The 23,678-nt window shown below is 38.9% G+C and overlaps 1 protein-coding gene across 3 annotated transcripts in view; it reads left to right on the top strand.

Moving 5' to 3' along the window:
• Nucleotides 1-23,678, top strand: part of PRKAG2 (protein kinase AMP-activated non-catalytic subunit gamma 2) — a 234,775-nt gene that overhangs the window by 209,065 nt on the left and 2,032 nt on the right. For all 3 annotated transcript variants that reach the window (XM_061997049.1, XM_061997050.1, XM_061997051.1), the window contains 9 exons: nt 7,959-8,040; nt 9,544-9,602; nt 12,615-12,660; nt 13,431-13,485; nt 15,348-15,474; nt 16,219-16,384; nt 16,765-16,802; nt 19,177-19,323; nt 21,898-21,991. In XM_061997049.1, the coding sequence (XP_061853033.1) occupies nt 7,959-8,040; nt 9,544-9,602; nt 12,615-12,660; nt 13,431-13,485; nt 15,348-15,474; nt 16,219-16,384; nt 16,765-16,802; nt 19,177-19,323; nt 21,898-21,991 (814 nt within the window). The remainder of the gene's footprint in view (nt 1-7,958; nt 8,041-9,543; nt 9,603-12,614; nt 12,661-13,430; nt 13,486-15,347; nt 15,475-16,218; nt 16,385-16,764; nt 16,803-19,176; nt 19,324-21,897; nt 21,992-23,678) is intronic.

Here is a 23,678-nt window from a genome sequence, read left to right as displayed (position 1 = left end):
AAATACTTATTTTTTACCATATAACCAGAAAAATATTCTGAACAATCTTCTGGAAATGTTTTTAGTGGTTTAAGAAGCCAGAATTAAAAATAACTTGTCTTCTGCAGAGCATGCAATGGATTACACGTTTGAAGAATGGAAGAGGATTTCTACGTCTCTCTTGTCTGACTATTCAGTAAATGGATTTATTATTCTTGTTTCCTCCAGGTCATTCTTGACTGGGGTGTTGCCTCTCTCCAAGGTAATGAGATAGACCAGGCTTCCAGGAGGAACTGCTCTAGAATCTTATGCTTCCAGAAACCCACAGCAGGCTGGGTCAGCTGTCACAGCAGAGTTCTTAAAACTTTACAAAAGGATTGACTGATCCTTAACTGACACTGAGGTTTTTCCTGGTCAAAGTTGCTAAATTTTAAATTAATATGTTGTCTGCATTTCTGAGGAATGTGAACACCACTCCTTGCTTACCAGTCCCACAGAACTGCAAGAGAATAATGCAATTTAGCTTCTAAGTGGCTTGTGGGCTGAGGCAGTTGAGCAGGCCACGTAAAAGTGGCCTTCGTTGTGATCAGGCTGCAATCAGTGGCATAATATGGGAAGACTTGTGTTTTTCAGAGCTGCTCCTGTTGCATGTACACAACAAGCATAGGAGCTTATTCCTGCAGCTCCCAAAACCAGTAGGAAGCACTTTGTTTTGGATTGTAGAGAAAGGTAATATGAATTCATTGTACCAATTAAGCAAGAATTTCTTGGTCTATGCAGAGTGTAGGTAAGGCATTTGTGCTTGGTTGAAGGAAAATCATGCATCATCTTCTTGCCTTCCACACCCCATCACAACTTTTTCTGGTAAGATTTTAATCTGTGAGTGAGTTTCTGTGCCCTTCCTAATGCAGCTGATACTAGTGGCATTTCCTATGAGACTTACTTAATGTTGTACTCTTAGCCCATTGTGGTATGGAATGTAGCAGCAGAAATGTTGGCTTGAAGTGATTTCTACCCCCCCCCATCCCACCCAGAAAATAGCTGTGCTTTTTGGGTTTTTTTACAAGAATGCTTAGACTCCCCTCAAACAACAAGTGGAAGTATCAGCAGAATACCCTCTTGAGCTGGAATAACTGAGTTGGCTGTAATCATGGACCAGGGGCTATCTAGAAGAGGTTGTGATTAAACCAGCATATGTGGTGTTAGAGAGAGGAGAGTTCTTAATTGCTAGCTGCAATGTGGGTATATTGACAATGAGTATCAACTGAGGTCTTGGTTTGGCATCTTCAGTTAGATTGAGACCTTTTCATGTGGATGTAGTGTGGGGAAGACCTGCATGTGGATGTAGAACCTGTTCTCTGGGGAGAAATCTAGAACGCATGCCTGCATACTTTAATTTGAGGTTTGGATGCTACCTATTAGTTCTGGGGTTTCATTTCCATCTGAGGGGTGTTGCTCCATCAGCTCTTAAATTTTACTAAGCAGTCTATGGCCACTAGTAGTAAATCATCTACCAGGAGTGTCCCCTTTCTGTCTCCTATGAAAGGAGAAGAGCACTGAATTTTGAGCTGATTTCATGTAAACTTTCCAAAATTCAACATGAGATACAGGAGCTGCTTGGGGATGTTTGTAGGTTGGTGGTTGTCAGATGTTAAAGCAAATGTAACCCCTCAGTTAATAACAGGTTTTTCCAACTTTACCTGGGGTTGTGAGAAGGAAATTATTCTCTTCAAGACCTGCTTGGCCTTTGCCCTAGGGAAGAAGTCTGGAATTGTTCAAGGCCAGATTAGGCGGGACTTTGAACAACCTTGTCTAGTGGAAGGTGTGGGGGTGGAACGGGATGATCTTTAAGGTCCCTTTGAACCCAAACCATGCTATAATTCTATGATTTATTTTTAAGTCCTTAAGTAGCCTTTTTTTTTTTTTTTTGTAAAAGCATAGTCCTTCAAGGAGGAAAAGCTTCTACTAAATTCATAGACCAAAGAAAAAAATAACTAGAAAATAAACTTGAATGCTGAGGTGGCTCATTGCAGTCTTGTTTACTGGTTTAGTCCCTCCAGGCAAGCCAGTTTATAAAAACATTGAGCTATAAATATTCACTACAAAAGAGGTTTTTAACTTTACAAAATAACTCCATTTTAGGACTGTAGTTTTCTTTAACCTAAAAAAGGTGTCTATATTGGACTTTACAGCTGTAGGAAGAAAAAGCAAGGAACTTGCAAGATCATGTTTAATATTCTTCCTGTGTGGTGTTGATCACTCTTTGTGAAACACAAAGACAAAGCAATTAATGTTCCCCTGAAAAAGTGAGCAATTCATGTGAGAACCTTCAACGGTTTCCTGATAATAGGTGTCATCTCTAGATTACAGGTTAAGAGAAGTGTTTTTTAGTTTCCTCTTGACTGCTTGGAAAGTTGAAGTGGAGATTCTCTAGAAAATAGATCCACCAAAATTGCTTTGCTTCAGATCTCGTGTTTAAGAAGAATTTCCTTCTTCTCAATTGAAAATGTTTGAATGTTGTCACCTAGTTGTGAATTGTTTTCAGAGCAGAAGTGCATGACGTATTTGGAAAATATGTAGCTTATGCTGCTTTTGTGTTATTAAAGTGATGATCATGGGATCTGAGGATGAATGCTCAAGTCCTTGATTCTGGTGACTAACATTTTCAGGCCATAGAAGTCATCCTTTGAAAATGATGCTGACAATGTGGAAGAGGAAGGTTGTCCAGAGAGCTTTGTGGCAAAGTTGTGTTTTCAACTTATTATTGCTCCCAAATACTGGATCACAAGCTCTGTTCAGGTAGAAATTGAGTAGTTAGGCTTCTACAGTGGACCATATGACATCACCTGGGATATGAAGACTTTCAGTAGAAGCTGAGTGAAGGAGGGATGGGGAAAAGACAGTGTGACCAGCTCCAAGTGTTGTTAAAGAGTATTTTTCAGATAAGACAAGAATGTGACTTGGTGGACATGAGAGTGAGCTTGCACTGTTTGACACTCTTAGTATGGCCTTGCTTTGCCTCTTTGCTGGCAGTGTTGTCAAACAAGTACACAAACAGTGATGAATTCCTTGTATGAGGTCTGCCTTAGAGCCTCTGATACAGAAGCAGCACTACCTGAAATCCTGGTGATGTGAGGGCGTAGCACAGGAGACGTTATAAACCTGCCTTATTGCAGCTAGACCATCAGGCTTGCCTCTCCCTCCTATGCAGTAGCTTTTTCTTTTTTTCTTCTTCTCTTGGAGATCTGCCAAGATTTGAGCAGCCAGAGAATTTGCCATCCTCCTGAAGAAATAGTCCTGTTGACACTGGGCTAGAAACTGTTGCCTCATTCCTTATGTTTTCACATCAAAAGCATTGGAGTGGCAGTCAGCTCATAAACAAGTTTAGACCAAGTGGAGGTTGCCCAGTTTCTGTGCAGTGCAAAAGTCACAGCAGAGGCCTGATGGTTTTCATGTTACAACAACTCTTGGTCTTCTTACCTGGTAAGAGCTATGCAAATACAAGTACTTAGCCTCTAAGAGAAGTCTCAGGGTAACTTGTGTCTCTTTAAGAGTGAGAACAACGACTATATTCCAGAGTGACTGTCATATTTGCTCATATTGTGAAGAAATATATGCTGTTATCCCTTGAAAATAGAAACGATTTTCTCCTTTACATGGGCCTATTGAGAAGACACTCTGTATATGAGTTTAACCTTCTAAGCTTAAACTTAGCTGTTCTTATCGAATTTGCTGAGTGTCTTCCTCTCCACACTACTAGTCTTTTGCATTAGCTGTGTGTGTTCCATAACTGTATTTCATTCTTCTATTACCTTCCAGCTTTTCCAAGTGAACTCTGGCATTGAGACAATGGTGCTGAGTTGTATGTGTCAGCACAGTGGCATTCCCTACTCAGCACTGATGCTTTCACACCAAGAAGAGACAGCTCTTCTAACATCTTTTCAAAGACCAAACCAAATGAAACAACTGATTGCAGCAATAGCAGTCCCCCTCTTTACCTTATGGTCCTGAAATACAAGTTTGAAATCCCCTGTCCACTTATGTATGTAGTTAGAGTTGTCCTAATATAGTGTTAAATATATATGTAAAACAAGTGTACCCACAGGGAATTTCTTGAAGCAAGATCATCCTCGAGTCAGTTTTCCTTTCAGCTGCTTCTCTCATTCACATATGTTTACTCAAGAGAGTATTTCCACAAGGGCTTGTAAGAATAGTGGTGTGGTATATCATAATGGGGGTGTTTCTTGCAATATTTCCAATCAGTGAGGGAAAATGTTTTCTGTGGTCTGCTGAAACGTCCTTTCCCCTGCCACTGTTTCTGTAGTCACTGTTCGGTAATCATAGAGCTCACTAACTGTAAGGGACAAGGTTTTTCAAATATTCTACTACCTGAAAAATAGGATCCTCCTATACGTGGGCCTAACTCAGTCTTTCTTGGTAACAACTGTTAAATTAGAGAGGCTTCATCCTCTGAGACTTACAGTAGAAATATTTGCATGATCTGCAGAAGCAATGACCTCCCATGTCCTGTCTAACCTAAATTAGTCTGTTCTTTCACTCAGCATATTCATGTTTGCTGTAAGGAGTTCCTGTAGTAAGAAAAGCTTATTCCTCTTCTGCTTGCTGTGGTGTAATAGCAGCTATTGTTGAGGTATCTGATATATGTAAGATTTCAGTCGCTGTATTCAATTACTGTAAAATGACCCTTCTATTTAAGGGGCAGAATGCTGGAGAAGAGAAGTAGTCCTAGAAAGTGGTATTACTCATCTAATTGTAAATGTCTTGACATCTTGTAGTCAGTGAGGGGAGACATGGCATCTGTGGGATACAGCTTAATCTCAAAGGCTGGTGATTCATGCCACAGAAATGGCTGTTTCCCCCAGCTAGCTGTGAAGACGTGAAGGGAGTATGCAAGGTCAGCATATATGTCAGAGCAACCTTTAAATTTGGGAAGATAAATACTATTCTAGTGGTTCATTATGTGTGTTAGGACCACTACATGATTAATAAGAACAAAAATGCTTTGTTTAAACAATGTTTGTGCATGGTGTTGAACAGTAACAATCTATGGGATCTGGCTGAGGAACAATGGTTTTGTGAAGGTCAGACCAGTCCAACACTCGAGATCAGAGAAAGAGCAACATTGGAGGAGTCGAGAATTAACAGCACTGTTGGAGGTCCAAAGATGGGGCATGGTAGAGATCTTCAAAGGCTATGAACTACATGTAATCTGAAAGGAAGGTCTTTCTGGATATTTTCTGTATGAACATCAGTGAAAAAACTAAAAGTGCTGGGCAGAAGGCCAGCTCCACACCCCAGTGCTTTGGCTGGCCACCAAGCAGTACTTAGGGCAACTGAAATTGGTAAACCACGGAAACTGAAGGAAAGTGTGAGTAGATGAATGTGTGTTTGTGCTTGCAAGTAGTTTTAGCAAATAAGAAGTTCTCTTTTTGCTTTGTAGTTACTTAAATGAGACAAGTATTAATGTTAAGAACTGATGGCATTTTAATTTTATTTAAAAGGTAACTGTATAACACTTTCCACTGTAAAGCTGAAGAAAACAATAGGAATGTCACTTAAGCTGAGAGTCTAGGAAGACAGCCCAGAGAGATGAGTTCAAGTATTTCTTTACTAAACATTGATTGGTCTATTACATCAGATGTTCAACATCTTCGATTTTACCATCTCACCCATCTGAACACTGTGCTAGGTGCTGTTCTTTGCTGCTACTGCTACTTTGAAAAGAGGTAGTAGCAAGAATGTGGAGGTTACCTGAAGTCCTATAGTCAGCTCTCCACATATTTTTTGCTGCAGGCATGCTTCTTTTCCAGGTTATTAATTACAGGGTTTGTAAACTTGCTTGAGGAGTCTTGTTTGCATTATTACTACGTGGAAGAAAGTTATTGTCCCCCTGGCTTTAACAGATTGATTGATACCTTCTTGCTATGATATAGCTTGAACATCTTGTTCTGTGGAAGACTTGGTACATAAGTTGGCAGTGACCGTTAAGTCATGTAATAGCTATTACTATGAAAAGATACCAAAGCTAAAGGCTCATAGTTTCAGGCTGTTTGAGTGTACTTTCCTCTTTTTTGACAAAGAATGGTTAGAACTTATTTTGTCCCCAGGTGGGGTTAGTCTGTAAATCCACTTCTGTCTCCTATCTGCTCTCCAAATACCTCCCTGCTGTTAACTTCTGCTGCATTAGCAGTAAGCATGTTGCCGTTACCTGGGAGCACTTCATGTGTCTGCATGGAGGGTTTCCTTCTTGGTTCAGTCTTCCTCACAAGTTAGTATGCTCCCATGGTGGATTTGGTAATGTTTGTTTTACCTGACCCCTCCTTATGTCAGTGAGGTGGCTGAGTACCTCTGGGACCTTTCTGTTTAACCATTTTCTAGATGAATACTACTGATGTGCATCTTACTTGTGGTCCTGGATATTTTTTTCCCCCATATAGCTCCTCTGGTTTTAATACAGTTTAGGAGTGGTAGCAGTGAAGCAGGTCACTTCTGTTTGTTGTCGGTGAAGTCAGGAGGTAGCTTTGAGAGCTGCCATCTGCTGAGGTTAGAGGCAGGGGGTACTTTTGCTGTTAGTAGTCAGAGAGAAAGTAGTCAGGCTGCATAGAGGTAACAAGAAATATGGATTGCTTTCGGAAGTCTAATCTGAAAGTTTGAAATACGTCTATAGTAGAATAACCCTGTGTACTTGAAACATTCACTGCATATTACAGAAGTCTAGACAGAGGTGGTGTTCTGGTGCAGAGCAGAAGTCTTACTAACTTTTAGAAATTTGAACTGCTACATTATAAGCACTAAGAGTGTAAATGGACGTCTTGTCAAATACCATATGACACTGGCTATTATATGGATGGCTTTTTTTGTAAGCAGATTGTAGCTAGCAATGGCAGACTTGGGAGTTTTTTCCTACCTTTATTTTTGTTTGCCTCTACATTTTTGAGTACTGATTCCATCCTTCCATTGCTGACTCTATTGTAGAGGGGAACTCATTAGCACATAATTTAAAGTAGACACTTAAACTACCACTGTATGTGTACTGTGTACATACATGATCTGTTCAGATTGCAATTATTACTTTGTTGTTATTTGTACCACGGACCAAGAATTGTAGAGATATAGATCAATAAGACCTCGACAAGAACCATCACTTCTGTACTGTTTTCCATGTGAAGACTGTTTAGGTGTGTGTGCAGAACAGAAACAATAGATTTTGAGGTGCACTAGAGCCTGACTGCTTTGTGTTTCAGAGAACTGGTGTTCACAGGGAAGTTTGTATTTTCTTTCTTTTGAGAATGACACTGTAACCTTGTTATCTCTGCTTCAGAAATTGGAGAGAGTTAATTCATTAAGTAATGAAAGAATTTGGTTACATTTCTTTAGCAGGCAACTAGGCTAACTGGTCCTTTCAACCTTGAGTGATATTTAAAATAATCAAATAATTAATTTCAATTTACATAAATGATGAATGTAAAAGCTGGAGAGGAGATTGGATGTTTATTATTTCAGCCTTTTTTTTAATGCAACTGTTGCTGTAGTGAACATAAACCAGAATATAGCACAGTCTTCAAAAGTTTAGTTATATGCAGGAACTGCACACTTGTGAAAATTACGTTCCTTACAGGTTTATTCAGTGTTGTGATTTGAGGGGTGTAGATATTATGGACAGTATCAAAAGGGAATAATGAAGTTAGCAAGCATGTGTCAGCTTATTTCATTGGAGGCTTTCATGTAGAATACTCACACAAGATAAAAATAGATGTGTTTTTGCTAAGCTTTTAAACTGTTTTAGAAATAAAAGACTTAAGGTTTTCCTCTGGGGGGATATGTGTGTGGATTTGTTCTGTTTTGAATACCAGCTAGCTATTTATACTGTGTGTTTTGTGCTGAGGAAGCCCTTCTGTTGGTGTCAGGTATGCCAAATTGCAAGCAAAGATTTGTTTAGTTGTTCATTCTTTTTGCAGGTAAAGAAAGCCTTTTTTGCCTTGGTGGCAAATGGTGTGAGAGCAGCTCCTCTGTGGGAGAGTAAAAAACAGAGTTTTGTAGGTAAGTAGTTCTAATTCAGGATTGCTTGAATTTCCAGGGTGCTTTAGGATTGCAGAAAGGTGGTCTGGGGGAAGTCATCACCTAACATCCTGGAGATATGCTGCCAAAGATGTTTTTATTTTTTCTTCCATGTGAGGAGTGAAACGTTACCAGCTTTCCTAATGTTGCTGTGTGTTGAGAATCACAGTGGTCCTTTTAGGTGCTGTCTGTCTGAAATTTGGTCTTTAAGACATACATTTCACTGTGTATTGAAAAACTAAGGTAACAGCCCCAAAAAGGAAATTTGAAAATAGGACCCATAAAAAGAATGTAATGTTACCGTATCACAGAATCACAGATAGACATGCGATACAAGCATGTCTCTCTCTGCACATTTTCAGTAAGGTGCACTGAGAAATCTTCAAACACCAGAACTAATGTTGAGTGCTACAGATATGTCCCATATTGGGGAAAAAAAATTATCTATGTATTGCTTTTAATAAAAAGTCATGTAGTGAACTTCCACAATAATAATAATCTTCTAACGTTAGATCTCTGTTGCAGTCTGTAAATGGGGTCATAGGGGGGCAGTTACCAACATGTACTTCTTGTGACCTGGAATGTACATTGAGGATTCTTGGAAATAAATGGCAGATATAATGCTTTATAAAGCATTTGTTAAAATATTTTAAATCCAAGGGGGAAGGAGCAGCAGTTTGATGCAGTACATCATAGGAATGCTGTGTATCTTGTGTATTTCATTTAGTTTTCTGTCTGTAACTAAGCTCTAGTAGTTTAAAGCTGACCTCTGGATTAATTTTTCCCTTCCCCATTTCTTAGTTTCTTCAGTTTAGGTGTTAAGAGTAGTAAACAGTGGAGCAATTCCCAAATTTAGAACCTGAAAGCTCAAAAAAGATTAATGTTTTCAGGTAACTAAACTAATCCTCAATGTTAAATGACATAGTTGGACATTGGTGATTAAAATGTGTGTGTTATGGATGTATTATCTCTCTCTCTTTAAAAAATCACATTTCAGTACAGACATCGTGGATTACTGTGGAAATGACTGAAGTTCTTTAATAAGTAATATTCAAGAAAATGCATTATACTCTTCCTTTATCTGAGTCTTTGAGTCTGCCTGACTTGGCAAGTACATAATGAGAATGTGTCTTGCTCAAAAAGAAAATGGACTAACCTATAAAGCTGTTTTAAACCTTCTCTTTTCTTTCCATGCTTTTGAGCATGGATATAGTGTGTATTCAAAGTTCTTTGAGTTAAATTGATACAATCCTTCAGAATTAAAGCACACATCTGAATTAATATTCAAAGTTTTAACCTATGTGCTCATCCTCTTCTTTCAAAGTAAAGTGAATACACATAGTTTTGGAATCCCACTGTTGATACAATGCTATGTTACATGGAATTAATGTCTATTATATATTATGAATATAAATAGAGAAAATAGCTGGACATTTTAGATTTTAAGTATATTACTGAAGAACTTTTCTATATCACTTGTTGCAGGAATGTTAACAATTACAGATTTCATTAACATACTGCATAGATACTATAAGTCTCCAATGGTAAGTATGATGTTAAGCTATACTTATATCATTTGCCATACAGTACAGAGACTGAAATATCAGACTGAAAGATTGATGAAGATTGTTGTTATTACTTAAATCTTTGGAAGCTGAGGTACATGATGGGTATGCTCACTGTGGGCTGGTGGCTTTTTTTTGGAAGAAAAGAATGCTTTGTGAGCGAGGAAGTAGGATGGTATCTGGACAGCTGGGTTCAGTTCCCAGCTTTAGCCATGAAGGGTCCTGTGGGCTTGAGTAGGCACCGTAATCTGTCTGCTTCAGTTCTACATGTATAAACATGAGGAATTTCCTTAATGAGCGCTACCATTTATTATGTTTTGTGCGGTACTTACCATAATGAGAGCCTTCTTTTCGGATAGGAGGCTCCACTTAGTGTTGCAACTGATGAATAATGCATTTGGGATGAAGGACCTGGCTTAACACATTACTAAAACTTCAATGTGATATATAAAGTATGAAGGAAAACACTTGCTTATTGATTACTATTTATTTATGATCAGGTTGTTTCAGAGCACATATTTCAATAGTAATCAGAGCTGTATATTTTATATCAGTCAAAAAGCATTTAAAGAGGATGTCTTTAAGTTACATGAAAATGTTCATTGTATTTCATCTTGTCAGATGCCAGTAGTGTGGTACATTGTAATTTTTCGCTTGTTAAAGATGCACTCTGGGGATTTATAAAGGATGGATAGAGAAGCAAATGGAAACTGGTTCCACACTGGCAACCTCAATACTAATAGTTTTTTCATGTAACTTTACTGAAGTGCCATCCTCATAGCTCAAAGATAAACTATGGTGTTTCAGCCCTGGCTGGGTGCCAGATGTGCACCAGGTCATTCAGTCACTCCTCCTCCTCAACTGGACAGGGGAGAGACAAATACAATAAGAGGTTTGTAAGTCGAGATAAGGACAGGGAGATCACTCAGCAGTTAGTGTCACAGGCAAAACAGACTCAACTTGGGGAGAAAAGGATTTGATTTATTAGTGAACAATTAAAAGACAGCAGGGAAAATGACAAATCAAATCTTAAAACACCTACCCCTCCTTCTTCCCAGGACTCCCCTTCCTTCCCCTCTAGCAGTGCAGGGGATGGGGGTTGCAGTCAGTTCATTACAGATGGACTTTGCTGCTGCTTCTTCTCAGGGAGAGGCCTCCTCACACTTCCCACTGCTACAGTGTGGGGTCCCTCCCCACAGGAGACGATCCCTCACAAACTGCTCCAGCGTGGGTCCTACCCATGGGCTGCAGTTCCTCACGAACTGCTCCAGCATGGGGCCTCCCACAGGGGCAGCTCCTCACACCCTGCCACAACGTGGGTCATACCCTGGGAGCAGTCCTTCAGGTACCAACCACTCTAGCCTGAGTCCCTCCCAGGATCACAAGTCCTAACAGCAAACCTGCTCTGGTGTGGGCTCCTAGGTGCTGCCAGGAACTTGCTCCAACATGGGCTTCCCACAGTTACAGCCTCCCTCAGGCATCCACCCACTCCTGTGTGGGGTCCTCCACGGGCTGCAAATGGATCTCTGCTCTCCGGTGGCCTCCATGGGCTGCAAGGGCACAGATGCCTCACCATGGACTATACCACAGGTCACATGGGGAATCTTTCTTCCAGTGTCTGGGCACCTCCTCCCCCTGCTTCTCCTTTGTGCCTGCAAAGATGTTCTCACATTCTCACTCCCTGTTGCTGCTGCAGTTCAGCAACTGCACAGCAACTTCTTCCCCTTCTCAGATCCGTTAATCATGGAGGTGTTACCTCAATCACTAGTTGGCCAGGCCTTGGTCAGCTGCAGGTCCATCTTAGAATTGATTGGCACTGGCCTTGTCAAATACAGGGCATGCTTTTGACAGCTCTTTGCTTGGAGCCACCCCTGCTACCAAAACCTGGCCCAGACAAAACCTAGAACATAAACACAGCGAGCTTTGTGGAGACTTCTTCCCTTCACCTATAAACTCTTGGGCTTCCTCAGTGTTTGTGGAGGTGCCTGACAGAGAAGAGCCGTGTGAGCGATGACAGACACCTTTGACACAGGCTGTAGCGAATGCAATTAGTATTACAAGTGGCTTTCACATATTAAACATTTTCAGAAAGGCATCTGCAAAATGGAAGGAGGAGGTTGTACAATCTTTTGACGAAGAACTTGAAGTAGCTGCTGAACAACAGGAAGTTGGTGTGACTGGGTCTTTTTGGTTTGGTTTTCTTTTGGTTTATCCTTCAAAGACTGGACCCTTGCGGGTATTATTACTGGTTTGATGATAAGTGCCATCAAAAAGTGTAGACTTGCTGCATCCTTTATCCAATATTATTTGCCTGTCTTTTTTGTGAGCTGGTTAAGAAAGCTAAACCAGCAGAAAACTAATATTTGTGTAGCTTTTTTATTGCCTGTTTCGTTCATGTAACTAGCTGAACACAAGTGAGATGGGCAGTATAGCTGGCACGGGAGAAGTGCTGAGAACATGCACGGCTTCTGTGCAGCCTTTGAAAACATTTGAAGAATGTAGCAGCAATAAAACATTAAATGTGGAGGTGCAAGGAATAGGATGTTGGTTCTTCTGATTGAGCAGAGTACTAAATCAAGTGTTCTTGCTTGTTTGTATTAAAGTAACACTAAAATTCAACCCTGCTAGCTAAGAAGTCAAGTGATCAGGGTAAGCTTTTTACTGGTTTGGATGTGTAAGGAATTATCAGAGGGTTTACTCTGGTGTGATTATTTAAAGGTGAGGTAAGTTACTGAGGAGATGCCTTTGAGACTAGAAGAGATCTAAACTACAAACTGAGGCAGGTTAAAGATCTTTCCTCTCCCCTGAAATGATAGATCCAGTGTGGTACTCTAAACTGAGATGGATTTCACCCTTTCTTGTTATTGTCAAGAAATGTTCTTATTCTGTTAGCTTGTCTGCAATGAAATGTAAGGATACGTACAGTACTGTTCATGATGTTGGGTTTAAAACTAATACTTGAAGCTAAACTTTCTGTCATGCCCATTTTAGGTTCAGATTTATGAACTGGAGGAGCACAAGATAGAAACCTGGAGGGGTAAGAATTATTACTATTTGCTTGATAAATTAAAAATCCACTATGCTAAAAAATAGAGAATTTAAATTATCACAGACTTAGCTTGTCTCCCTTCTTATATTTTTTAATGAAAGCAGAAATACTAAAAGCTTGTTGTTTTGGCTCCTGCTGCTTATTTTTCCCACCTTAAACAGCATGTGAACTTGAGTAATCTGGGCTATATACTGTTTTGTCCCTTGTTTATGATTAGTACCATTTCACCCTTTAAGAAGGAGAAAAACTACACTAAGGTGGCACGTGTGGCTATGGAGTTGATGAGTGTATGGTGAAAGGCAGTGTGGTTGAACAGATGACCCTACGCATTAACTGATGGATGAGCAGCAAGCTGTGCCTGTGTGAATTGAATGATGTGAATACAAATTCATACAACATGCTGAATGGGAATGGAAGTGCTGAATGCAGGAAGAAGCCTTTATGTTAAAATAGTCTATATGTCATGAAATAATATATAGAAGTACTCCATGCAGCAGACCCTCACAGAAAAGGAACGGGTCAAGGATTATTTGCTGTTGTTGCAATGACCCCTGGTGGTAATGAGTTTAGTGCTGCTTTTAAATGTTTTGTCTTTATAATATCAGTTTAGAGGAAGGTGCATAAGTGGTAGAATAACTGTATATGTTGCTGTCTGTCTTCCACTTAGTTTTGTGGGGATTAATTCATAAAATGCTTTAATAAAAAAAGCTAATGGTTTCATATAAGGTAGTAATAGTCTATCCATTTTCTGTACACAGAGCTTTATTTACAAGAGACGTTTAAACCTTTAGTGAACATCTCCCCAGATGCAAGGTAGGAGTTGGCTTTTTCAGTCTGTTTAATTTGAAATCAATTAACTTCATCTCAAGACTGTTAAGACTACTTTATATAATAAGAAACAATTTGTATTGTAAACTAGAGTACAAGAGTGAAGGACTGTATGTATATAGAATCAAGAAGGTGTGTGAGTGTTTTTATTGGAAGTGAGGACTCTCTAATTACCTAAAGAAGATAATTTTTAGTAAAACTTTTGTCTTTTATAAATGTAACTTTTCTGGTAAATGAACCAGACATGGATCAAAATGAATTGCCCAAAAAAGATGCAAAAAAAGGGCAACATGATGACCCTTCAAGCTAGCCTGCAAGTCATGTTTATTTCATGAAAGTAAACTGCACAGAGCCTTTCAGCTGCCTTCTCCTCTGCAATCACAGTAATTGAAAACTTACAGTATTTTCTAACTTAAAGGAAAGACAGTATCTATGTAGGGTTTTTTCTGTTGTACTAGATGTGTTCACTAAAATAGCAATGACTATCTTTTTTTTTTTCTTGATGGAATTTGAAAGAAATTGTTTTTAAAGCGTTTTGCTTACCAAAGGTAACTTGAGAGAGAGCTTTAGTTGTTCACTTAGCAACTCAAATACTACTTAATCATTGAACTGGAGAGTGAAATTCTGATTCTTGCTTTTGAGTTGGTGTTAATAGGACTGCTTATGCTCTAACAAAGGAAACTGGTGAAGGGTGCTTTAGTAATTACCTCAAAGTAATGGTATGTTGTATCCTCAGTAGAATTGCCATTAAGTCATGACCAAGTTGTTCAATTAAGTCATAAGGAACATATTTTGAAATGGTACTGGTTGCAAAGAATATCATTAAGACAACAAAAGTACAATTTGCTTTCAGTCAGAGATGCAGCAAGAGAAATACTGCAATAAAGAAGATGCAGTAGGAGATATATAAAAGGATACAGCAAGTCAACTTGAGACCTGATCCAGAAATGGACTTGGGTTCTGTGACAGGCAGCAGCACTTAGGATTAGTTAAGTGCTTGCTCCAGGAGTGGAGTCCACAGTGCAATTGTGGGAATTTTGACTCCGTGTATATCAAATGGGGGTAATTCATCTCTGTAATGGACTCAGAACATACAGCTTATTGCATATAGGAAGAAGCCTGCTTCAGTAAATAGGCATTTATTCAAGTTGACGGGTGTTATTACTTAGTAATTTATTACAGTTGGTCAGCTTGGTCTTACTAGGACCAAGGAGAAGAAAAAAATGTTACTTATAAGAAGAGCAGAATTGCATAGTTTAGAGTGTTGCTAAACCATAGTTTGCAGTGTCTGGAGGAGTGGTTCAAATCTCCCAGGAATAACTTTTTGCCAATCCTCAATAATAATTCAATGAAATTATTAGATAATTGTTTTGGCTTAATTGTATCTATGTGCTCATCCATGAAAATGCTCTTCCCAGAAAATGTTACAGAAGTTTGGGATTGAGATGCATTAAGTTCAAGAAAACTCTGTTTTTCACTGTGTGTCTCTGAACAGAAAGATCTGTTCTGAGTGCAGGGATACTGTGAGCACAGCACTCCCTGGAAAAACAATTCACACATTTAAAGAAATATTTCTGCTATACTTTCTACCACAAAAAGTCATTTTTCCATCACATTTTCTTACTGGTTTTATATGTTCATAAGCATTGTAATTGTTGATGTGTTTTACCAGCTGCAAAAGTTAATTTAAAATCCCTTAACTTCTGTTTTCTATAACAACAAAGATAAAGCAAATAATTGCTAATCATATATACTTTATGGGGGTTTTTAAATATGTGTATATATCACTTGACACGACTCACTGTCAGCTAGAATCATTTAAAAAACCCTACTGTTTTTCTCCTCAGCCTTTTTGATGCTGTATATTCATTGATCAAAAACAAAATCCACAGATTGCCAGTTATAGATCCAGTCAGTGGAAATGCACTTTATATACTTACGCATAAAAGAATCCTCAAGTTTCTCCAGCTTTTTGTAAGTATTTCAAGTTATGCTTTGCTTGACTGTTTCCCCCCACCTTCCCCCCGGAGGTATCTTTAATTTTAGCTAATTTAAATCTTAGTACAGAAATTTCTTGATAAACCTCCCTATTTATTGTATCTGTATCTTTTTTTGATAACAGAAAAAATAAAGCTTCATATAGGATCTCTACATTACCTTTACTTAGGTTTACTTTAAAGATACCTAAACATAAAGTATTTGTCTTGATTATTTGAGTAATATACTGTCTTTTCTGGAAGATATCCTCAGCTTCAGAAGCTTGGTTACGTAGAAAAAAGGAATCAGTTGTCTCCCAGAGGCAAGATTATCATTACTCACTGTAGCTTACATTAGTCTCAGGAATGGAGGCAAAAAAAAGCAACAAGAATTCAAAATGAGCGTTGTATCTTTTGCTATCTTCTCTCTCCAGTTTCAGTGGGAATAACATATCATGGGATCAAAAGTGTTTAGTGATGGGCTACTGTGAAAATAATCAAATGAGCAAAGAACTTAGTTACATAGTCTTAATTTAGAGCTGCTTTGAACAGGAGTAATGCATCCAGGTCTGAGCTTGTTTTGGCTTTATGTTAATCTAATAGTAGATTACTATAACAATCTACAGCAATCATCTGGAGTTTGCAGATGGACAAGTGGACACATATTTCTTAATAAATACACTGGGAAACATGGTAGGTGTAGAAAACTGCACTGTAAATACATTTATTCTGACTTTCCTAGATGTCAGAGATGCCAAAGCCTGCCTTTATGAAGAAGAATCTGGATGAACTTGGAATAGGAACTTACCACAACATTGCCTTCATACATCCAGACACTCCTATCATTAAAGCCTTGAATATATTTGTAGAGAGAAGGATATCAGCATTACCTGTTGTAGATGAGTCAGGTATGTGTCAGATCTTCTTTGTCCAAAAGTGTGGCAGGATGAATAGTGATGAACCCTGGACTGATTTTTTTTTGAGGAAGAGGAGAAAACCTGAAAAAAAAAAAGTTTGGGTTGTTTTGGTTTTAAAAAAAAAAAAAAACCATACAAAAAAACTCACAAAAACAAGGGTGAGGGGGAGAAAGATATTTCTTTATATTCCCTATGTGAGATGTAGGCTGATAGTCTTGCAAGAACTTCATGGTTTGTTGAGTAGCTTTTTTCCATCTTTCCTTCTTGACCTATCTGTTTTATTTCTGTATAATTTTAAGATAACAAAGCAGGAAGCAAGGAAACTAATTTTGTATTTTAAGCACTTTATTAACGTTTATCTTTCTTTTTAGGAAAAGTTGTAGATATTTATTCCAAATTCGATGTAATAGTAAGTATATCTCTTATTCCATTTAAATACTTTCTATGTAGATAAAGCATTTGCAAATGGATTTGTTGATATATCAGTTATGGCTGTTTTGTTCCTTAGGCTTTAGTTAACAAACTGAACAAAACAGATTCAACTCACTCTGCACAGCATTGTTAATATTTACCAAAAAAATAAAATTAAGTTATCCTTAGTAATAATACATTGCACACAGGCATTTACTGCTCTGGACATTACCGAAAGGGACATCTGGCTCTTACAAAAAGCATGTAGGCACTTTATGTTTGTTTCTGGTTTTGAGAGACAATTTTCTTTTCCCAGCTGGTGCCATTCCACAGTCCATTTTCAAAAAAAAAAGGCAGATTTCTCCATGCAGTCAGTGTATTTTTACCTTTCTCAGTGAATTACAACTACTTGGCCTATTCATTAGGGTGAGCCTCTGACTCCAGGGTACTGCATCTGTAGTCCTTCTGGTTTAGTTCTAATCCAGGCCACTGTTTCAGATTTTTCCCTCAGGAGTGCAACACCGTAGTCAGATGGCAGCCATGCTTTGCCAGCCTCAGAAAGTAAGGGCTCTTCTAGTGTTGTGGTCTTCAGAAACTTGAGAAATATAGTTAGGGTTTTAGTATCCCTGTCCATTCCCAGCTGTATGTATCTGCCTTCTAATTGGAACCTCTGCTAACTATGTTGATTTTTTGAGATTTAAGTGCTCAAGTTGCTTATTCCATCAGCTGCTGGTGCTAGTGAATAATCCAGATGCCTGAAACACTGCATAGATTTGCTTTCAGAATGATGGAGAACAGTCCTAAATGAAAATACTTCAAGCTTATAAATATATCTGGTGGCAAATAGCACTCACAAGACTAAAAATTTTATGGTGTCACTGTTCCTGCTTGTCTCTCCTAGATGTTTGTCATTCTTTTGGGTTCTCTACTGTGCAAGGTAAAAGCAGGTCAGGAAATAGGTAGTAGCTGTAGTGAGAGTGATCCAACATATCAAAACCAATGACATTTCACAGTTATTTCACTGTTTCAATTTCTTTTGTAACTGTGTTAGACTGAGGCAGGATGTGCTTCCTTTATTTGACATTCTTTTTTTCAGAAAGACATGAAAAGGAAGAGGGTTCCTAATGTTTTTTACTGCTTTTCTCCTAAGTGATGAGACAACAAAAGTTGTGGGATTTTTAGAGGTGCTGGATCATTTCATTGCAAAAGTCATGTATTTGGATCAGGAAAAATAAAGTTCTCTACAAAGACTAAGATTTAATGGTTTGCTCCCACCTAGTAACATGGGAAAGAGTTAGGCCATGTGTTATTATTTGATATTGTCCTCACATATACTACTTTGTTAAAAAGGGTGAAAAATATTCTAATCTTAAAAGATAATCACCTCTGAAGCTTCCAGTTTTTCATCAGTCTGCTTCAACAAGATCTGTGAGGGTGAGGGAGCACTGGAACAGGCTGCCCAGATGGACTGTGGAGTCTCCTTCTCTGGGGACATTCAGAACCCACCTGGACAAGTTCCTGTGTGACCTACTGTAGGTGGCCTGCTCTGGCAGAGGGGTTGGACTTGATCTTTCGAGGTCCCTTCCAGCCCTGAAAATTCTGTGATTCTTCCTTTGGTGCTTCAGTGCACAAAATCAATAGGCCCAGATGTGCCAATACTATCAAAGTATTGCTATGGTCTCACCTACAAAGAAAATTTTTGGTGGTCTGGGCAAAGTCTTCTTACTACCAGTGTGCTCCTGTTCTTAAAATGAAAGTTGAGACTGTCAGCTTTGAAACTCTTTCAGTCTTCTTCCTTTTAGTGGTGGTGATGGGTTTTCATTGACATTATTTTTATAGTAGTCTATTGCTGTCAAATGTCAGTGCCAGCACAGTCCAGGAGAGGGAGTTTAAGCCCACAAATTAAAATGTGCAGAGACCCTTTCATTCCTATTCTACTAGATCCCCAATAAGTTTTAGTTCACAGGTGGTGTTGAGAGCAGTTGGTGTCCTCCCCTATCCTATTGAAAACAAAGCAACAAATTGTATATTCTTAAAGTATATTCTAAAATCCGCGGAACATCTTTACATTTCCCCTTCATGGCAGGAGCAGGATTGGTGACATCAAACTAAATAACTTAAAGTGTATCACCAAAACGTTTTTATCCACTAACGCAGCCTGTCATATGGTGTTTAACATAATTGCATGCTTGACTGTTCCCAAAAACTGAAGCTGAAGAGCATCTGCTTTGCTTAATATGTGACTTGGAATAGGCTCAGTTTACACCAGAAATGTGTATCTCCTCAATGCCAAAATATTTACTTTATTGAGTGCTTTATTATGAAGTACTGAGATGTGTTATGTGCCTTGGGTGGGTTTTGTTATTTTTCAGAATCTTGCTGCTGAAAAAACATATAATAACCTAGATATCACAGTGACACAAGCCCTACAGCACCGTTCTCAGTATTTTGAAGGTGTTGTAAAGTGTAGTATGCTGGAAACACTGGAGACCATTGTGGATAGAATAGTGAAGGCTGAGGTGAGTCGTCTTTTTATTTCTTCCCCTCACTATAAATTAAAAGATGTATTACCAAACTCATAAATAGTACATCCTTTTTAAGTTATTTTGGATACTTAGGGAAAGTATATTTTTTCATAACTACACATGTTAAGTATCAGTTGGCTTTATAGACTTAGATACTTACAGGGATGTGCAAAATATTGTATGGTACATCTATAATAGTTCTTTGTTGTTTGTCTTTGTTCTGCAACATTAACAGAACTGATTGCAAAGCTGTTTTGGAATGAATGAAGTTTCTTCCAAGCCTGCAACAAGTTTTGCAGAGAGAAATAATTCTTTCAACTCCAGCTTATAGTTAGGTTGATTAGCATATTGTACAATTAGTTGATGCGTGTGGAGTCCTGCACTGCTTTCATACAAGTACTGTGAAACAGACCGAAAAGAGTTTATTGTGAAGAAGCCCTCACTAGCTGCTTTTGTAAATAACTTAGCTGTGTGCTTTTCACTCTTTTTTTGCTGTTTCTCTTGGTTGTTAGTACTGAGAACTTACTTAGACATAGGGGTGAATGAGTATATAGGCCTTCCTCCCTTGTTATGACCCTCTACAGAAGTAAATCAGTGTGTGTGTGTGTGTGTGAGGTGTGATCATTTAGATGCTTCTACATCTTCAATTCCAAGATGTGTGTTTTTTTTAATCTTCAGGGCTGTAACTGTGCACATATTTGATATGAGTAAAGCTTCCACTTTGTTAATAACCCCTTAAAATCTCCATTAAGCAATTTTTATGCTTGAGCTTCTTCCTGAGATGGAGTAATTTTAACACTGCTGATATATAGATTTCAGATTTGGATTATTTTATTGCTATTGCAAGAAGCTTTAGACATTTGGGGTTTAAGAACAACTCCTACCCTTCAGTTCAGTCTAAACATAGTGAGATTATATGTAAAAGTGAGACAGGTGAAACTACAGACTATTTTTAGCTGCCACGTGAGTGCTTGATCTTACTGTAAATGAAAAATGAAACAATGTCCATTTTTCTTGAATTCATTACACTGAGAGAAGAATGAAATTATTAAATATGTGCATATACAAAAACTAATAATCTTATCTAAAGTATCAGCAACATTGATAAGTCAGGTAATGGCTTTAAACTGAAAGAGGGTTGATCTAGACTAGCTATTAGGAAGCAGCTCTTTCCTATGAGAATAGTGTGGCACTGGCACAGGTTGCCCAGACAGGTTGTGGCTGCCCCAACCCTGGAAGTGTTCATGTGCAGGTTGGATGAGGCTTGGAGAAACCTGGTCTAGTGGAAGGTGTCTCTGCCCACAGCAGGGAAATTGAAATGAGATGACCTTTAACATCCTTTCCAACCCAAACCATTCGGTGATAGTTCTATCAAAAAGAAAACACGATGTTTTCTCTCCCTTCCCTCCTCTTTTTCTCCCCTCCCTGTGTCAGGTAGGTGTGAGTGTTTAAATAATTCAGAGGTCCTCTTATTTTCTATCTTGACTAGCAACCAAGTGGTCAACCTCAACCATAAATTAACGTATCTATTAAGACTGATGCAGCTTTCTTGCTGTCGTCTCTGTGAGAAGGTGAGAAAAATTAGTTTCACTTCCCTTCACCGTTATATCTGATTATTTGAACTTCAAGCAGTGAAGGGAGTGAATTCACATAGGTAAAAAGTAAACACACTGTAGGCTTCTCGGCTTTTAACAAACACTCTTTTTAGAATTGTTTACTTATGAGATGGTTCAGCTTTGACATTTAGGTTCTGTAATAGGCTCTAGTGCCAGGACTGACATTAGGGCACTGGCTTGGTCTGACACTTCTGTGGCTTGCTCTGGGTGATGAGCCTCAGGATACAGGAGTATCCAGTTACTTTCCCTACAGTTAGGACAAAAGTTTTGTAGCATAAAATGTTTCACAGGATATGTCTGTAAGGATAAGACCATTATTTGAAAATACAGTCTTACTGTTGATAAAGCTTTCTTCCAAGTCGTGTCCTCGTGTTCATGAACTCCACAGAGTTTGCACAGCTAAGTTGAATCCTCTTTTCTGTTTTAAACGATCTGTTTAAAACAAATTGTTTTAGAGCCAATCTGACACTCCAATTGTGTAGCCCTACAAGAAGAATTAAACCCAACTTGGACTTTCCAAGATACAACAAATTGTCTCTCTGTTGAGAACGTATTTTTCAGAAAGAAGCTCTGGTTTATTACTCTAATTTTTTGACATTGCAGGCTGAGTTGGATAGAGCCTGTAAGCTGGGGAAAAAGTGTTTGATGTGAATGCCAGTTTTTGAGAACATAAGTATTTTGAAGACTAGATCTTGGCTTACCTGTCACATCAAAGCTGATTTTATTGGCACTACAGATAGCAGTGTGCTTTTTAAACATGCGCTAGTTTTCATTTATGTAGGGCAAGCATGTCTGTATTGCTGTGTGAGACTGATCTTGCTAACATTTTGAACCACTCCTTTTTTTTCCTACTTGTCTTCATTCCACATTACTTGAAGTTTTTTTTGTTTTCTTTGCTTTAGCAATTACTTCAGATCAGGCAAAGATCTCTCAATCTTTTCTCCGATGGCAGGTTCATCGTTTGGTGGTAGTGAATGAAGCAGATAGCATTGTGGGTATCATCTCCCTTTCTGACATTCTACAGGCTTTGGTACTCACGCCTGCAGGTATGGATGTTGCTTTCTGACCTTTACCAAATGACTTATGGCAGTGTGTATACTTTGCTGGGTTTATTTGGCAGTGACAAACTTCTGATTTTCAACTTTTTGGAACTGTTTGGTCATAGTCCCCAAATGCACTATCCATGTGTCTTCAGGAAAAATCTGACAGTATTAACTGTCAGTCTGTTGCTCACTGAAGAACACATGCTGAAGCTTTATGGCTGTCATTGCTGTTCATATATCTTCTTTACAGGGAAAAGAAGGCCTTGATTAATATGTGAACAGGAAAAACAGGATGAAGTTGAATGTTGCATGTATAGACAACATCTACAAGAGGGCGCCTTCCCCACCTTCCTAAATTTCTACCCTCTGGCCAGGTGCTCCTCGTGTGGGTGCAGCTGTGCTGTGCCTTCCTCTAGCTCTGCAAAGCCACCTCAGAGCCCTGCAGTTGTCCATCCACACCGTGGAGTATGGTTGGCACAACTGTGTCAGGGATGGCACCCCAGGCCACCAGAATTACTGCGGTAGAAATCTCTAGTGTATTACTAAACATGATCAGGTTCATTTTTAACAAGAGTATCCAACAATGGGTTTATTTCTGCTGCTGTTCTGTCCATTGGTTGGGGGGGGGGGGGGGGGTTGGTTTAAGGGGGAGGAGGTGGGATGGTGGTGCGGGAGTTTAAGTTCTACGCAAGCTACTAAGCTGCTTTATGTTCTTAATTGTAGCTTAATTTTGACCACGTAGATTAGTTCAATGTCACAAGAACTAAAGCAAAGGCTTCATTTGATTTTGTGAGGAACAAAAAAAAATGTCTTGAGGATTACAATTTTGCCTCAAAAAAAAAAAATCAGATGAAGCAAATGGAGATTGAGACATCCTTCAAAAAGAGAAAGTCTACATAGGACCTTAGCTGGGATCTCTTACTGACACTGATAGAGACGTGATACTGTAAAGCTTTCCCCTCTGTGGATTTTTTAAAAAGTTAACGTTTTTCAAATAGCAAAATTTCTCCTCTGAAATGAAGTAATCGGTGATACTGCTGGAGGTACTAGGTGTCAGTGCCTCTGGTTCCTTGTAATGGAAGAGCAAGTAACCCAGCTTTCTGTGAGAGGTATGGCTGAAGAGCAAAAATCAGCCCAAATGCCTGGATCAAATACATGGATATCCTGGGGGAGACGTGTTCTTCTGAAGAGGGAGACATACAGATAGGCAGAGGAGGTAGTTCCCCTTGTCACTGGAGAATAGAAAGATCCAAGGACAGTAGAATTTACTGTTGATGGAGCAAAGTTTAGGCAAAAAAGATTCATCTGGAGACTGACCAACTAAGAGCTTTGTACTGGAATTACGTAGACACTGAAGTTGCAACTCTGTTAGCTGATAAACAGAGCTCTCTAATTAAAAAGGGTAGTTCCTGCTCCTGTACTCTGGGCCATATGGTTCTGGTGTTCAGCCTGTGGCAGTATCCCCAGTCATGAGATCCCTCTGAGAGCTGCTCTAACTCATTGATCTTAATGGGAAACTGAGCCAGGAAGAAAGCTGTGGGGTTTTGTCAGTTTGGCACCCTAAACTGTCTCACAGAAGAATCCATTACTGAGTACAGGGGTTAGAGCAGGATTATGCCACTGGAAGAGCTGAGGTGAGGGCAGGTGGTTTTTAGGAGCCGTTAGGCATTAGATTACAGTTCCACAGGCA

The sequence above is a fragment of the Colius striatus genome, chromosome 5 (assembly GCF_028858725.1).
Source record: "Colius striatus isolate bColStr4 chromosome 5, bColStr4.1.hap1, whole genome shotgun sequence".
Taxonomy (NCBI): Eukaryota; Metazoa; Chordata; class Aves; order Coliiformes; family Coliidae; genus Colius; species Colius striatus.
This window is presented reverse-complemented; position numbering and strand designations above follow the sequence as displayed.